Source organism: Leiobunum rupestre, chromosome 7 (genome assembly GCF_980474605.1).
Source record: "Leiobunum rupestre chromosome 7, qqLeiRupe1.1.hap1, whole genome shotgun sequence".
NCBI lineage: Eukaryota > Metazoa > Arthropoda > Arachnida > Opiliones > Sclerosomatidae > Leiobunum > Leiobunum rupestre.
This window is the reverse complement of record NC_143390.1, coordinates 52,031,584-52,047,699: the sequence shown is the minus strand read 5'-3', so window position 1 is coordinate 52,047,699 and position 16,116 is coordinate 52,031,584. Positions and strand designations below refer to the sequence as shown.

Below are 16,116 nucleotides of genomic sequence, written 5' to 3'. Positions count from 1 at the left end.
ATAAAATAATGGATGATTTTAAGAGAACGTTTTTAAAATAAAATAATGTAATATATTATTTTAAGAAAAAGTATCTAACATAAGATTCTAAAGATTTTAAGAAAAAGTATCTAACATAAGATTCTAAAGATTTTAAGAAAAAGTATTTAACATAAAATAATAAATGATTTTAAGAGTATTTAACATAAAATACTAAATGATTTCAAGAGTATTTAACATAAAATAAATGATTTTAAGAAAAAGTATTTAATATAAAATAATAAATGCTTTTAAGAAAAATTATTTAACATAAAATACTAAATGCTTTTAAGTATTTAACATAAAATAATAAATGATTAAAAAAGTGTTTAATATAAAATAGTAAATGATTTAAAAAAAGGATTTAATATAAAATTATAAATGCTTTCAATAATAAGTATTTAACATAAAATACTAAAGGTTTTTAACATGAAATAAATGATTTCAAGAAAAACTATTTGATATAAAATTGTAAATGCTTTCAAGAATAAGTATTTGACATAAAATTGTAAATGCTATCAAGAATAAGTATTTGACATAAAATTGTAAATGCTTTCAAGAATAACTATTTGACATAAAATTGTAAATGCTTTCAAGAATAAGTATTTGACATAAAATTGTAAATGCTTTCAAGAATAACTATTTGACATAAAATTGTAAATGCTTTCAAGAATAAGTATTTGACATAAAATTGTAAATGCTTTCAAGAATAAGTATTTGACATAAAATTGTAAATGCTTTCAAGAATAACTATTTGACATAAAATTGTAAATGCTTTCAAGAATAAGTATTTGACATAAAATTGTAAATGCTTTCAAGAATAAGTATTTGACATAAAATTGTAAATGCTTTCAAGAATAACTATTTGACATAAAATTGTAAATGCTTTCAAGAATAAGTATTTGACATAAAATTGTAAATGCTTTCAAGAATAAGTATTTGACATAAAATTGTAAATAAAGGCATATATGGATATTTCTCTAGTACTTTTATAAAATATACTTCTGGTAATATGGATCGTCAAAAAATGAAAGTCGGGAAGCAATCGCGAGTTCCTCCGACGTTCGAGGGTGCGACGTACATTTGGCTAAGTAGGCGACGGCTGAAGGGCAGCCAAGGCGGAGTGTAGATTGAATGAGACTATTTTTCTTGTCCGCGTCACCGGGGACAATGGGCCGAGAGAAATGAAATATTTTATTATCGCGGCGCGTATAGGTCACTGGCTCCTCCGCCGCTCTTAAAATATAATTTGAGCGAAGATTAATTGATAGACGGGGATAATTTGTTCGAGGAACATCGCGTGAAAAAAACTTGTTAGAAGCGAGATTAATGCGTTTTTCAACAGTAGCCCGCGTAATTACTATTAATGCGGTTAGTTAAGATTTAAGTTATCTCTTCGTTGCGAGCGGGTTGAATGATTGGCGATGCGGACTGTATTGTGCGCCTTTGAAAAAGCGCGTAAGGCTAAAAGTAATTGGTGCTTCATTCATTTTTCATTTCTGGATGGGATAATCGGCTGCGCCATTCGGAATCACTCCCTCCAACCAGTCCCTCACGTCGTCTCACCTTCTCTTGGCAGTTCCAACTAGCCAGTTCAACGATAAAATTGCGCAAAAGTATTCGCTTTATCGCTCTCGTATAACCGTTTCAACCGTATGAATACGCTATGACGCTCTCGAGACTAAACTTATCGTTGATTGTTTTGGCGCGTATATTCCATATGTTTTCCAAATATCGTTGACATTATAATATTGAAATTCCATATATCGGCCAAGTAATCATATCGCATTTTACAAATAACGGCGAAGAAATTGTATCGCATTTTACAAATATCGGCGAAGAAGTCATTTCGCATTTTACAAATATCGGCGAAGAAGTCATTTCGCATTTTACAAATATCGGCGAAGAAGTCATTTCGCATTTTACAAATATCGGCAAAGAAATCATATCACATTTTACAAATATCGGAGAAGAAATCATATCGCATTTTCCAAATATAGGAGGAGAAAAAATATAACATTTTCCAAATATCGGCGAAGTAATGATATCGCATTTTCCAAATATCGACGGATTTATGGTATCGAGTTTCTAATATCGGTGAAATTACATAGTATTAACCTCCTAAATATGTGCGAAGTAAGTGATCATAAAGCATTTCCAAGTATCGGCGAAGTTGGAGTATTCATTTTTCCAATCATCGGTGAAGTTGGAGGGTAACATTTTCCAAGTATTGGCGAAGTTGTAGAATCGCATTTTCTATTATCGGCGAAGTTGTAATATCAAATTTCCAAAAATGTATTATATCGCGTATTTTTAAATCTCGATATGGTGGTAGTAACACCATCTAAGTATTAGCATTAATTTCAAAATATCGGCAAGCTATGGTAGCAGTGTGATCATAATTACAATGCCACTTGGTACTTCGTAACAAAATAAGTGAAGCCTTTAGCGTTAGCTGTCAAAATAAGTTGAAACGAAGTTCTTCGATTGAATTGTTCCGTGTCTAAACATTACGATGAACTTTGAATTTCCGATAAATAAAATAATAAAATATAATAAATAGTAGAGACGCTTTTAGGAAATGAATTCAGCCAAGCACGTAGAAATTGGTTTTGAAGGCTCCTTTTTAACTCTCAGTTGGGAAGGCCTTTCAAAACCCTCTACAGCGAGAATGACAGAAGGGGGGGGGGGGTTGATAAATAATGATTGCAATATAAATATCTGTTGGGCAGATATGTGAAAAAATTGCCCGCTTATCAATAAGCCGTGAAATTTTCAACAAAACGTACGCTGAAAATTTGTAAGAAATTTTAAAGTGACTATACCATAAGATCATTATATGTATTTAAAGTTCCGAGAGTTGAAGTGGACGTAGTATAATTAATATCATTATGTACAGGGAGTTTTTCTTCTGTTCAACCCTTTTTTAAATCTCTTCAATGATTTAATGATTGCTTATCACGAAATGATTGTCATCGTCGACGGCAAAGATAATCGATTTGGATTACATTTTGAAGGTCACCGTGGATTTAAATCACAGGTTTTAAAATAGCGTAACATAATCCAAATTTAAATTTGTAAGCCAGATGAATTGAAATATCGAAATAATTCTGAAAAATTTCATCGAACATTTAAAATTCAATAGAATTAAAATTAATAACCAAAACTATCTGGTACTGTTTTCAAATTTTTCAAAAACAGCAACCCTTGATTTTACCAAAATTGGACCCTATTTATAATCCTCGAGTATACTCGAAGCACCCTGTACACGTCCGACCATTGCCAGAGTGGCCGAAAACTTGTATTTACGCATGATCGCCATAATTTGAGTTGATGGGTTTTCTACAAATTACCCAATTACGCACCTACCTACATAATTATTTCGTGAAGCATTATTGGAAATCGCTGCGAGTTACGGCTAAGAGCCCAGTGCAAGTCGGTCGACTTGTACTTAGCGGTTTTACTTCACAAAATGTAAAATGACTTCATTTCTTTACTTCTAAAAAAAAATTAGAAAAACATTTTAAATAATTGATCGGATGGTTTGTGTGTTATTTTCACAAAGGTGAAACACGGGAGACATTTGGAAAGACTTGTTTGGTTTTGTCTTCTGCCTGGTGGTTTTATGAAATGGAACTGATATCACAGAAATTTGGTTAAAAAGATTATCCGTTATGTTTTAGATAATTGTTCAGAGTTCCGTGAAACTTTAATCAAGAGTTCTTGTACTACAAAGTTGCATAAACTTGGCACCTCTTGTGGTGGATTTTGAAAGAGATATATATAGTGGTTATAGAGGATAGTTGTCACTAGTGTGAACAAGCCACGACGGTAAGCGTCTACGTAAAAAAAAACCCAGTTAGGCCTAATACAATTTGGTTGCGTCGTCGCTAAAAATCGCCGTAACCCTTGGTTTCCACTAGCACCCGTAACGTAGCGTCACTCATTACGAAGCGCGCTAGTGGAAACCCAGGCTAATGATTACTGTCCATCAGGGCGCGTAACGCGTCATTCAATTTGAGCACGTACAAAGGTTTGCGCGTCCTAAGTAAAATACAATATTATTTGCACTAGTGGAAACTAACTTTAATATAGTATTTTGGCGTCGACGTCGTGGCGTTTTCGCTTTAATGAAAACCAACCTTTAAAAGCAATGCCTATGACTTTCAGCACTGCTTAGTGGTTCGTTGCTACTTAAGAAATAACTCATTGGAAAAGCTTACTAATAGAGCGTTCGGGGGATTGGATGCAACCCTAAAATCGTCTTACAAAGGCATTCTCCCGAGAGTTTAAATACAAATATTCTTTAATGTAGCTTTAAATGCTTTTGTCTAAATACGAAATTCCTTTAAGACGAGTTCGCCGGTTTTGGAAATAAGGTAGTGTCATGTTTACATTTTCTTTAAGATAACGGGGCTCCTTACAAATTTTATATAAACCACAAAAACAACACTTCCTCGAAATTCTTCACTCGTAACCTTCAAAATACGTAAATATTCTTCTGACACTCAATTGATTAACGATTAAGTTGCATTTAAAATAGGTGCTTCAATTAATAACAACTGAGAGCGTCATCGCTAGTCTGTGCTCCCACGACTGGTTTTGGTCTGTCAAAGGTGCTACGTGTAGTTCTTCCCGACATATCACTACCACATTTTATTCAAACGCCTATTAAGACTATGCTATGCAACTGTTTCTTATTCTAGTATCAATATAGTTTTTGTTGTTACCAGATGACTTGTTACCCGTAGTATGTTTTGTCGAGAAAATAAATTGGCTTGCAAACCAGTAGATCCCGATATTTTTTTGGAAAGTTAGAAGCATGGTGCGCAATTCATAACAGTGACTTAGCCCGCCTGAGGTTCCCGATAAGTTTAGTAATTCCGACTAAAAAGTCGCCTCTTGTCCAGGTCCCATTTGTTGGATACTTGTTGCGTAACATAAGTCTCTCTACCTCTGTGGTTACACAAAATTATCTATAATCCATCTTGTAACATTCATATAAATATTTCTTACCATTTGTTGATGCCCCCTAAACATACAAACAAAAATGTACATTTAAATTACTTTATTTCTCACAAGTTTTATATATTGTTCGTGTCTAGTCGTAGAATTCAGCCATCCCAAAACCCTGGAACTAGCGCGACTTAAACTAGGCAGCAGCAACAGCAAAGACAAGTAACCGAAAGCAGATCTGGATGAACTCTGATCAATATTTAATTTTTCATAAATAAAGTTAGCTTTGAGTAGACTAAAAAACATATTTCAACGTTAAAAGCATATCGCCCGAAAATGAATCAATGGTTAAAAAAACATTGTAAAACGTTAAAGATTATACACAATAAATGAAGAAACGAAAAAAAAGGGTTTTTTTTATCCCTTCGCGAATATTTACATCGACCGGAACTATTAACATAAGTTAATTGAATAACTAGAAGTTGAGCGTCTGAACATACTCCCGGCCTTGATGCAGTAGCGTCAAGAATCGGGTACAGCGTCTTCCTGGTCAAACGGAAGTAAGCAGAGCTTCACGATCGGTCTTTTAAGCTCCCCTCTGCTGGTGCGTAAAGTGACCACCCTCGTCTGTCCGTCTCGACCTGGATGTATCTGGACGACTCGAGCAAGAGGCCAGCTGGCAGCGAAAGAGGCGTCCGATTTTACGAGTACCATGTCCCCGACTGAGATATTTCGTTGAGGAGTCCTCCATTTCGGACGTTGCTGGAGTCTCGTTATATACTCCCGGAGCCAGCGCTTGTGGATGTCCTGTTTCAGCTTTTGAAGGAGTTGCCAACGATTGAGTCTCGTCATCGGAAGTTGCGAAAGATCTGGGTCGGGAACCTCTTGCAGAGACTCTCCGATGAGGAAGTGTCCTGGCGTCAATACTTGCAGATCCGTCGGGTCAGACGACATCGGAGTTAAAGGTCGAGAATTGAGGCTTCCCTCGATTTGAGTGATAACTGTTGAAAACTCTTCAAATGTAAGACGAGTTGGCCCAATGACTCTATGCATGTGGTATTTCACGGATTTTATTCCAGCCTCCCATAATCCGCCAAAGTGAGGGGCGCCGGCAGGGTTGAAATGCCACGCTATTCCTTGTGACGAAAGGTGATCCGCGACCGCTTCGTTATGGGAATCGGACTGGATTAATTTCATGAATTCCGTCAATTCTTTCGCTGCGCCGACGAAGTTCGTGCCACAGTCGCTATGAATGTCGCTGGGCTTTCCTCTCCTTGAGGTGAATCTTCGTAAAGCTGCGATAAACGCTTCTGTAGACAAGGATGAAACGAGCTCCAAATGTATCGCCCGAGTGACGAAGCAGACAAAAAGCGATATATAAGCTTTGTAAGTCGTTTTACTTCTAGGCGTAATTGGTCCTAGATTGAAAGGCCCGGCGTAATCGACGCCGGTCGTTCTAAAGGCTCGACAATATTGCAGTCTAGACTTAGGTAAGTCCCCCATCATCTGTTTCGCCGTTTCTGCTCGATACCTTGTGCAAACTATGCATCTCCGAATTTGATGTCGAATTGCATCCCTCCCTCGGAGAATCCAGTAGTTTAGAGATAGAATACCATGAACCAACTGCGCTCCACCATTTCCGTAAATTTGTGGTGACGTGGTAGCAGAATTGGGCGTTTTACGTTGTCGGTGAAATCGCCATGTTTTAAACGACCTCCCACTCGAAGGATGCCTTCCGAATCCAACTCAGGGCGTAAACAGAGTAATTTGCTCTTCCTTGGCAACGGATTTCCTTCCTTCAATGACTCGATTTCTTCCGCAAACTCTACAGCTTGCATAACCTTGATTAGAGCAAATAACGCCGATTTCAATTCTTCAGTCGTTAATGGACCTTCCATTCGAGAAGCCGTTGATTGCGGATCGGTTCTCAGTCGGTATCGGAGTAGACTGTTATAAGCGAATCTTCGACTCCACGCGGTGATACGACGTAACCGTAAAAGTGACGAAAATCTCGTGAATGTTGAGTTACCAACAACGTGGGCCTTCGTGGCAACGATTACGATCTTCTCCTCCTCATAAACTTGATTGACCTTTGAGGTGTCCATTACCCATTTCGACGTTTTTGGAGCGGGCGTGCTCTCTGCTAACCATAACGGTCCCTTCCACCAGAGCTGATGCTTTACGAGTTCTGAAACGGAGATTCCTCTCGACGCTGCGTCGGCTGGGTTATCGGTGCCAGCTACGTGACCCCACTGCGACGCTGGGATAGTTTCTTGAATTCTCGAAACTCGATTGCCAACGAAAGTTTTCCATCGTTTTGGACACGACGATATCCAGCATAGGACAATTGTGGAATCTGTCCATGCTTTGACCCGAGTGACATCAAGTCCCAGCGATTCTAGTACTGATTCTAAGAGGTCAGCGAGTAGCAATGCGCCACATAGCTCCAGTCTTGGAATGGACATAGCTTGGTTTGCTGGAGCCACCCTTGTCTTCGATGCAAGGAGTGAAACATTGATCTTTCCGAATTTGTCTACCATTCTCAGATAAACCACTCCAGCGTAAGCTTTTTCCGAAGCATCCGAGAATCCATGGAATTCCAACTCAGATATATCCGGTGAGGTGTAAACCCAACGGTCGATACGAATTTCCTGAATCTTCAAGATCGAATCTCGAAACTCTTGCCATTGTTGCTGAATCGATGGTGTCGGTGTTTCGTCCCAACCAACTCTCTCCCTCCAAACGTCTTGCATCATAATTTTAGATCGTATCACGACAGGAGCGAGCCACCCCATCGGGTCGAAGATTTTCGAAATCTCCGAAAGTAGCGTTCTCTTCGTGACGTCTTCCCCCGACTCCGGAACTTGCACCTTGAAATGGAATTGATCTCTTCGGGTATCCCAGTAAAGACCAAGAGTTTTTACGAGAGGTTCTTCTTCCATGGCGAGGACTTCCTTAGTCTCCCGCAGCTCCACTGCAACATCCACCAGACATCCCTGGTAGTTCGAAGCGAATTTGCTGAGAGGGAGCCCAGCGCTGTCTGTCAGCTCACGAAGTTGCGATATAGCTATTCTTGTATCTTCAATCGATCCTCTTCCGCTCATAACGTCATCCATGTAGAAATCTCTCCTGAGAATCTCACCCCCCAACGGGTATTCCTTTGACCCAATGTCACCCAATTGTTGGAGGACTCGAGTGGCGAGAAACGGTGCTGATGCCGTACCGTAGGTAACCGTTCTGAGCTGGTATTCTTGAATAGGTAATTTCGGAGACGTTCGCCAAAGAATACATTGGAGGTCGCACTGGTCGGGTGCGATAAGTATCTGCCGATACATCTTCTTGATATCAGCGCTGAATGCGACTTGATGAAGTCTGAATCGCATGATGATAGTGTACAGCGTGTCTTGAACGACCGGACCAACTAGCTGAGCGTCGTTCAGCGAATTACCAGAACTTGTCTTCGACGATGCATCAAATACAACTCGAAATTTGTTAGTCTGGTTACAGTCCTTCAGCACGTAATGGTGGGGAATGAATACTCGTTCGATCGACGAAGGAACGGGTTCCACCCTAACCATGTGCCCCAGCCCTTCGTACAGCTCCATGAAGCCTTGATATAAAACCTTCAAAGCTGGACTCGATTCGAGTTTTCTCTCGATTTGTAGCAATCTCCTCCGAGCCGTTTCTCGAGACAATCCGAGAGAGACTTTGGGCTTCTTCATAGGCATTCGAACCACGAATCGTCCAGATTCGTCTCTGTAGTGGTTTGTCTGGAAATCTTCCTCGCATTCTTTCTCGGCATGGGTAAGAATTGGTTTTTTCGGAACCTGCTCCACCGCCCAAAACCGATTTAGGGTTTCGTCCAACGAGATGGCGTGATGGACTTGAATTTTGGGCTGCTCTACTCCAATTGGACCTGCGACGAGCCATCCCAGTTTAGAATTGATAGCATCCGGAGACTCGGAATTTGATCTTCGGTTGCCGTCGAGTAGAAGTTTATAAAATATGTCGGCACCCAGAAGGATATCCACGTCGGCCGGTACATTAAATGCTGGATCCGCTAGCTGAAGATTCTTTAGATGATTCCAGTTAGTTGCGTCATATCTTCTGACCGGAAGTTGACACGTTATCTTCTGGAGAACGTAGGCGCTTACATGAAATTTCTCTATCGTCTTAGCATCGATATGCGACTTGAAATGTATTTGAGTGAGGCCTCTCGTTTTGCCGAGTTGAGCTGAGCCTAGGCCAACGACCTCCGTATCGACCATCTCCCGTCCTAAACCCAGTTGTCCGATGCATGCTTCGGAGATGCATGACACTGTCGATCCGCCGTCTAGGAGCGCGCGGAATTGAAGACATCCACCGGAAACCGTCTTCACCCTTATCACGGCGGTGGCTAGCATGGCGTCGTATTTAGAATGAACGACTTCTTGAACATGGAAATTTTGATTTTGAAGTTGACTTATCTGGTGGTTACCAGACTGTTGACTTTGGATCGTTTGCTGGTTTCCAGGCTGAAGGTCACCAGTCGATTGACCTCCCCTGGACTGTCGACTACCGGATCTCTGATTTAGGCTATCCGAATGGAGAAGGGAGTGATGTCGTTGTCCACAAGTCTTACAACCCCTTTCAAGTGGACAATCTTTTACTCGATGACCGGAACGAAGACAGTTGAAACAGACCTTCGCTTCCTGTGCCGAGAACTGCCGGTCTGCGATTTTCAAACCGTAAAATTTTGGGCATTTGAATTTGCAATGCGCTCCGGAACAAAATGAACAACTTCCGTCTGCAGGCATTATTCCCGTTCTGGCGTGCAGATTGACCGATTTCTTTAGATGCTCTCTAGGTTGTTGGCTTAGACCTGACGACGAAGCGGCTAACGATCGTGCTCTCTGTTCGATAAATTCCAGAAGCGTCTTTGACGTGGGTATCTCGGTATCTTTTAGGCTTAGCTCCCACTGTTCCTTAGAAGTAGGATCCAACTTCTGCGTCAGATGATAAACCAGAATGGCATCCCACTTATTCGCTATACTGAGCGTGTCCAAAGCTCTCGTACACTCCATTGTCATGTCCACGATGGATCGCAGCGCCGTTGAATTCCCGCTCGAAATTGCCGGGAGTGCAATGAAACGCTTCATTATGGAAGAATAAAGTTCTCTTTTATTTTCGTACCTCTTCGTAACAGTGTCCCACGCTATGCCGTAGTTGATGTCCGAAATAGGGAGCGATTTGATTAACTTGGCGGCATTTCCCGTTAGACTTGACTTCAGGTACGTAAGCTTCTGCGCATTCGACAAGTCCTTGTTATAATGGATAGCTGTTTGGAACATATCCCGGAACGACATCCATTCGTGCACCTCCCCTGAAAAAGTAGGGAGGTTTATCTTCGGCAACTTGATTTCCGAATGAGACGTCGGAACCGAAAACTGCGAAGTAGGAGTTGGAGCGAACGTTGCCTTGATGGCTTCCAATCCACATCTGACATCCGTGTAGACAGTGAACAGTCTGTCCCATTCGGTATTATGATCCAAAGCCTTGTCGGAATCTAGCGGAATGATCTTGAGATGCGCGTCATCAATCATTTGCCAAGACTTATCTGCTTCGCTGATGAAGAACTCCACTTGTTGCAGGTTTAGCGATATCTTTGAATGACTCTGAACTCTTCTGCCCATATTGTTCAGACCCAATTCGCCCTTAGATCTTTCGGCGATGGCTTTGTCCAAAGCAGTGACCGGCATTGCGAACGAAATTTGCTTCCGATCCGAGAAGACGAATGATCCGAAGGTGTGAACCCAGCGACTAGAATCCACGTAAAACAACCGGCTTAGAGATCCGGCTCGACGGACCAAAATGTTCGTGTCTAGTCGTAGAATTCAGCCATCCCAAAACCCTGGAACTAGCGCGACTTAAACTAGGCAGCAGCAACAGCAAAGACAAGTAACCGAAAGCAGATCTGGATGAACTCTGATCAATATTTTATTTTTCATAAATAAAGTTAGCTTTGAGTAGACTAAAAAACATATTTCAACGTTAAAAGCATATCGCCCGAAAATGAATCAATGGTTAAAAAAACATTGTAAAACGTTAAAGATTATACACAATAAATGAAGAAACGAAAAAAAAGGGTTTTTTTTATCCCTTCGCGAATATTTACATCGACCGGAACTATTAACATAAGTTAATTGAATAACTAGAAGTTGAGCGTCTGAACAGGGGATATAAGTTAATTCCAATCACAATTTGAAGAAAACACTATGAAACAAAACCTTCTTGGTCATTGCTACCAGCTACCATTAAGGAATTGCCAAGTCCTCGTGGTAGTTGATCCAAATACGACACAGCTCAGCAATATAAAAACCGACACACCCAACATATTACGTTTTTAAATAGATAATTCCACAAAATCTTAGACTCAGAAAAAAACTTTACTTCAATGATGCGGAATATGAAACTGATAATTGTTAAGAAAAGAAGATCAGTATTTATAGGAAATAATTTTATTTTATTTTATCAGCTTACATTTATTTTTTATTATAATATAAAAAATAAATTTAACCTGATTAAAAATAAATTAAATAAATGAATACAATGCATGGCATGAAATAAATAAAAATTGCGAACATTTTTCAAAAATTAAAGCTTTTTAACTGTGTGAAGGACAAATCTATATAAATAAAAATTTAACTATGATCGAATAGACTGAAATATTATTCTAATCTTAGTATATAAATCCAATCTTTGTAAAAATAAACTAATATCAGCTGAAAACGTAAGATAACACTTAAATTTCTAAGGATGGAAATCGATGAATAAACTATAACGAGTGGTTAAGAGGTCAGACTCGAAATCTGATGGGATCTTCCCGCGAAGGTTCGAATCCTGCCGACTGCGACTTTTTACTTTCATTGTTGACGTTAATGGGAAATTCAACATGATTTATTTGCTATTTAATTATTCGCGATTTCAATCAATGTTGAAGCAGTCGTGGCCGAGTTGTTAAGGCATCAGACTCGAAATCTGATGGTGTCTTCCCGCGAAGGTTCGAATCCTGCCGACTGCGACTTTTTACATTCATTGTTGACGTTAATGGGAAATTCAACAAGATTTATTTCCTATTTAATTATTCGCGATTTCCACAAATCACCAAGCAGTCGTGGCCGAGTGGTTAAGGCATCAGACTTGAAATCTGATGGGATCATACCGCGCAGGTTCGAATCCTACCAACTGCGACTTTTTACTTTCATTGTTGAGGTTTATGGGAAATTCAACATGATTTATTTGCTATTTAATTATTCGCGATTTCCGCAAATCACCAAGCAGTCGTGGCCGAGTGGTTAAGGCGTCAGACTCGAAATCTGATGGGATCTTCCCGCGCAGGTTCGAATCCTGCCGACTGCGACTTTTTACTTTCATTGTTGACGTTTATGGGAAATTCAACATGATTTATTTGCTATTTAATTATTCGCGATTTCCGCAAATCACCAAGCAGTCGTGGCCGAGTGGTTAAGGCGTCAGACTCGAAATCTGATGGGATCTTCCCGCGCAGGTTCGAATCCTGCCGACTGCGACTTTTTACTTTCATTGTTGACGTTTATGGGAAATTCAACATGATTTATTTGCTATTTAATTATTCGCGATTTCCACAAATCACCAAGCAGTCGTGGCCGAGTGGTTAAGGCATCAGACTTGAAATCTGATGGGATCATGCCGCGCAGGTTCGAATCCTACCAACTGCGACTTTTTACTTTCATTGTTGAGGTTTATGGGAAATTCAACATGATTTATTTGCTATTTAATTATTCGCGATTTCCGCGAATCACCAAGCAGTCGTGGCCGAGTGGTTAAGGCGTCAGACTCGAAATCTGATGGGATCTTCCCGCGCAGGTTCGAATCCTGCCGACTGCGACTTTTTACTTTCATTGTTGACGTTTATGGGAAATTCAACATGATTTATTTGCTATTTAATTATTCGCGATTTCAATCAATGTTGAAGCAGTCGTGGCCGAGTTGTTAAGGCATCAGACTCGAAATCTGATGGTGTCTTCCCGCGCAGGTTCGAATCCTGCCGACTGCGACTTTTTACATTCATTGTTGACGTTAATGGGCAATTCAACATGATTTATTTGCTATTTAATTATTCGCGATTTCCACAAATCACCAAGCAGTCGTGGCCGAGTGGTTAAGGCATCAGACTTGAAATCTGATGGGATCATACCGCGCAGGTTCGAATCCTACCAACTGCGACTTTTTACTTTCATTGTTGACGTTTATGGGAAATTCAACATGATTTATTTGCTATTTAATTATTCGCGATTTCCACAGATCACCAAGCAGTCGTGGCCGAGTGGTTAAGGCATCAGACTTGAAATCTGATGGGATCATACCGCGCAGGTTCGAATCCTACCAACTGCGACTTTTTACTTTCATTGTTGACGTTTATGGGAAATTCAACATGATTTATTTGCTATTTAATTATTCGCGATTTCCGCAAATCACCAAGCAGTCGTGGCCGAGTGGTTAAGGCGTCAGACTCGAAATCTGATGGGATCTTCCCGCGCAGGTTCGAATCATGCCGACGGCAACTTTTTATTTTCATTGTTGACGTTAATGGAAAATTCAACATGATTTATTTTCTATTCAATTATTCGCGATTTCCATCAATAACCAGGCAGTCGTGGCCGAGTTGTTAAGGCATCAGACTCGAAATCTGATGGGATCTTCCCGCGCAGGTTCGAATCCTGCCGACTGCGACTTTTTACTTTCATTGTTGACGTTTATGGGAAATTCAACATGATTTATTTGCTATTTAATTATTCGCGATTTCAATCAATGTTGAAGCAGTCGTGGCCGAGTTGTTAAGGCATCAGACTCGAAATCTGATGGTGTCTTCCCGCGCAGGTTCGAATCCTGCCGACTGCGACTTTTTACATTCATTGTTGACGTTAATGGGCAATTCAACATGATTTATTTGCTATTTAATTATTCGCGATTTCCACAAATCACCAAGCAGTCGTGGCCGAGTGGTTAAGGCATCAGACTTGAAATCTGATGGGATCATACCGCGCAGGTTCGAATCCTACCAACTGCGACTTTTTACTTTCATTGTTGACGTTTATGGGAAATTCAACATGATTTATTTGCTATTTAATTATTCGCGATTTCCGCAAATCACCAAGCAGTCGTGGCCGAGTGGTTAAGGCGTCAGACTCGAAATCTGATGGGATCTTCCCGCGCAGGTTCGAATCCTGCCGACTGCGACTTTTTACTTTCATTGTTGACGTTTATGGGAAATTCAACATGATTTATTTGCTATTTAATTATTCGCGATTTCAATCAATGTTGAAGCAGTCGTGGCCGAGTTGTTAAGGCATCAGACTCGAAATCTGATGGTGTCTTCCCGCGCAGGTTCGAATCCTGCCGACTGCGACTTTTTACTTTCATTGTTGACGTTTATGGGAAATTCAACATGATTTATTTGCTATTTAATTATTCGCGATTTCCGCAAATCACCAAGCAGTCGTGGCCGAGTGGTTAAGGCGTCAGACTCGAAATCTGATGGGATCTTCCCGCGCAGGTTCGAATCCTGCCGACTGCGACTTTTTACTTTCATTGGTGATGGTATCAAAATTCAACATTATTTATTTTATATTCAATTATTCGCGATTTCCTTCAGTTTTCAAGAAGTCGTGGCCGAGTGGTTAGGGCGTCAGATTCAAAATCTGTTGGGATCTTCCAGCGCAGGTTCGAATCCTGCCGACCGCGCCTTTGTACTTTCATTGGTGATGTTATCAAAATTCAAAATTATTTCTTTTCTATTCAAATATTCGCGATTTCCTTCAGTTTTCAAGAAGTCGTGGCCGAGTGGTTAAGGCGTCAGACTCGAAATCTGTTGGGATCTTCCCGCGCAGGTTCGAATCCTGCCGACCGCGACTTTGTACTTTCATTGGTGATGTTATCAAAATTCAAAATTATTTATTTTCTATTCAAATATTCGCGATTTCCTTCAGTTTTCAAGAAGTCGTGGCCGAGTGGTTAAGGCGTCAGATTCAAAATCTGTTGGGATCTTCCCGCGCAGGTTCGAATCCTGCCGACCGCGCCTTTGTACTTTCATTGGTGATGTTATCAAAATTCAAAATTATTTCTTTTCTATTCAAATATTCGCGATTTCCTACAGTTTTCAAGAAGTCGTGGCCGAGTGGTTAAGGCGTCAGATTCATATTCTGTTGGGATCTTCCCGCGCAGGTTCGAATCCTGCCGACCGCACCTTCGTACTTTCATTGGTGATGTTATCAAAATTCAAAATTATTTCTTTTCTATTCAAATATTCGCGATTTCCTTCAGGCTTCAAGAAGTCGTGGCCGAGTGGTTAAGGCGTCAGATTCAAAATCTGTTGGGATCTTCCCGCGCAGGTTCGAATCCTGCCGACCGCGCCTTTGTACTTTCATTGGTGATGTTATCAAAATTCAAAATTATTTCTTTTCTATTCAAATATTCGCGATTTCCTTCAGTTTTCAAGAAGTCGTGGCCGAGTGGTTAAGGCGTCAGACTCGAAATCTGTTGGGATCTTCCCGCGCAGGTTCGAATCCTGCCGACCGCGCCTTTGTACTTTCATTGGTGATGTTATCAAAATTCAAAATTATTTCTTTTCTACTCAAATATTCGCGATTTCCTTCAGGCTTCAAGAAGTCGTGGCCGAGTGGTTAAGGCGTCAGATTCAAAATCTGTTGGGATCTTCCCGCGCAGGTTCGAATCCTGCCGACCGCGCCTTTGTAATTTCATTGGTGATGTTATCAAAATTCAAAATTATTTCTTTTCTATTCAAATATTCGCGATTTCCTTCAGTTTTCAAGAAGTCGTGGCCGAGTGGTTAAGGCGTCAGATTCATATTCTGTTGGGATCTTCCCGCGCAGGTTCGAATCCTGCCGACCGCACCTTCGTACTTTCATTGGTGATGTTATCAAAATTCAAAATTATTTCTTTTCTATTCAAATATTCGCGATTTCCTTCAGGCTTCAAGAAGTCGTGGCCGAGTGGTTAAGGCGTCAGATTCAAAATCTGTTGGGATCTTCCCGCGCAGGTTCGAATCCTGCCGACCGCGCCTTTGTACTTTCATTGGTGATGTTATCAAAATTCAAAATTATT

The 16,116-nt window shown here is 40.4% G+C and overlaps 2 protein-coding genes and 17 non-coding genes across 19 annotated transcripts; 17 read left to right on the top strand and 2 right to left on the bottom strand.

Annotated features, from left to right (window-relative positions):
- Positions 1-5,496: 5,496 nt before the first annotated feature.
- LOC149937167 (uncharacterized) lies at positions 5,497-6,477 on the bottom strand. Its single transcript, XM_090153747.1, has one exon. The coding sequence runs from the start codon at positions 6,475-6,477 to the stop codon at positions 5,497-5,499; it is 981 nt and encodes a 326-aa protein (XP_090009873.1).
- Positions 6,478-6,572: 95 nt separating this feature from the next.
- On the bottom strand, positions 6,573-10,712 carry LOC149937166 (uncharacterized). The gene has a single exon (XM_090153745.1). It carries the CDS (start codon positions 10,710-10,712, stop codon positions 6,573-6,575), a length of 4,140 nt encoding a protein of 1,379 aa, XP_090009871.1.
- A 1,240-nt stretch (positions 10,713-11,952) lies between these two features.
- On the top strand, positions 11,953-12,034 carry TRNAS-CGA (transfer RNA serine (anticodon CGA)). Its single transcript has one exon. It is a non-coding gene; the product is annotated as a tRNA-Ser (tRNA).
- A 256-nt stretch (positions 12,035-12,290) lies between these two features.
- On the top strand, positions 12,291-12,372 carry TRNAS-CGA (transfer RNA serine (anticodon CGA)). Its single transcript has one exon. It is a non-coding gene; the product is annotated as a tRNA-Ser (tRNA).
- Positions 12,373-12,459: 87 nt separating this feature from the next.
- TRNAS-CGA (transfer RNA serine (anticodon CGA)) lies at positions 12,460-12,541 on the top strand. The gene has a single exon. It is a non-coding gene; the product is annotated as a tRNA-Ser (tRNA).
- A 256-nt stretch (positions 12,542-12,797) lies between these two features.
- On the top strand, positions 12,798-12,879 carry TRNAS-CGA (transfer RNA serine (anticodon CGA)). Its single transcript has one exon. It is a non-coding gene; the product is annotated as a tRNA-Ser (tRNA).
- An 87-nt stretch (positions 12,880-12,966) lies between these two features.
- TRNAS-CGA (transfer RNA serine (anticodon CGA)) lies at positions 12,967-13,048 on the top strand. The gene has a single exon. It is a non-coding gene; the product is annotated as a tRNA-Ser (tRNA).
- Positions 13,049-13,473: 425 nt separating this feature from the next.
- On the top strand, positions 13,474-13,555 carry TRNAS-CGA (transfer RNA serine (anticodon CGA)). The gene has a single exon. It is a non-coding gene; the product is annotated as a tRNA-Ser (tRNA).
- An 87-nt stretch (positions 13,556-13,642) lies between these two features.
- Positions 13,643-13,724, top strand: TRNAS-CGA (transfer RNA serine (anticodon CGA)). The gene has a single exon. It is a non-coding gene; the product is annotated as a tRNA-Ser (tRNA).
- Positions 13,725-13,811: 87 nt separating this feature from the next.
- TRNAS-CGA (transfer RNA serine (anticodon CGA)) lies at positions 13,812-13,893 on the top strand. The gene has a single exon. It is a non-coding gene; the product is annotated as a tRNA-Ser (tRNA).
- Positions 13,894-14,149: 256 nt separating this feature from the next.
- On the top strand, positions 14,150-14,231 carry TRNAS-CGA (transfer RNA serine (anticodon CGA)). The gene has a single exon. It is a non-coding gene; the product is annotated as a tRNA-Ser (tRNA).
- Positions 14,232-14,318: 87 nt separating this feature from the next.
- On the top strand, positions 14,319-14,400 carry TRNAS-CGA (transfer RNA serine (anticodon CGA)). The gene has a single exon. It is a non-coding gene; the product is annotated as a tRNA-Ser (tRNA).
- An 87-nt stretch (positions 14,401-14,487) lies between these two features.
- Positions 14,488-14,569, top strand: TRNAS-CGA (transfer RNA serine (anticodon CGA)). The gene has a single exon. It is a non-coding gene; the product is annotated as a tRNA-Ser (tRNA).
- Positions 14,570-14,821: 252 nt separating this feature from the next.
- On the top strand, positions 14,822-14,903 carry TRNAS-CGA (transfer RNA serine (anticodon CGA)). The gene has a single exon. It is a non-coding gene; the product is annotated as a tRNA-Ser (tRNA).
- An 85-nt stretch (positions 14,904-14,988) lies between these two features.
- TRNAL-CAA (transfer RNA leucine (anticodon CAA)) lies at positions 14,989-15,070 on the top strand. The gene has a single exon. It is a non-coding gene; the product is annotated as a tRNA-Leu (tRNA).
- A 252-nt stretch (positions 15,071-15,322) lies between these two features.
- Positions 15,323-15,404, top strand: TRNAL-CAA (transfer RNA leucine (anticodon CAA)). The gene has a single exon. It is a non-coding gene; the product is annotated as a tRNA-Leu (tRNA).
- An 85-nt stretch (positions 15,405-15,489) lies between these two features.
- On the top strand, positions 15,490-15,571 carry TRNAS-CGA (transfer RNA serine (anticodon CGA)). The gene has a single exon. It is a non-coding gene; the product is annotated as a tRNA-Ser (tRNA).
- An 85-nt stretch (positions 15,572-15,656) lies between these two features.
- On the top strand, positions 15,657-15,738 carry TRNAL-CAA (transfer RNA leucine (anticodon CAA)). The gene has a single exon. It is a non-coding gene; the product is annotated as a tRNA-Leu (tRNA).
- Positions 15,739-15,990: 252 nt separating this feature from the next.
- On the top strand, positions 15,991-16,072 carry TRNAL-CAA (transfer RNA leucine (anticodon CAA)). The gene has a single exon. It is a non-coding gene; the product is annotated as a tRNA-Leu (tRNA).
- The last annotated feature ends 44 nt before the right edge of the window (positions 16,073-16,116 follow it).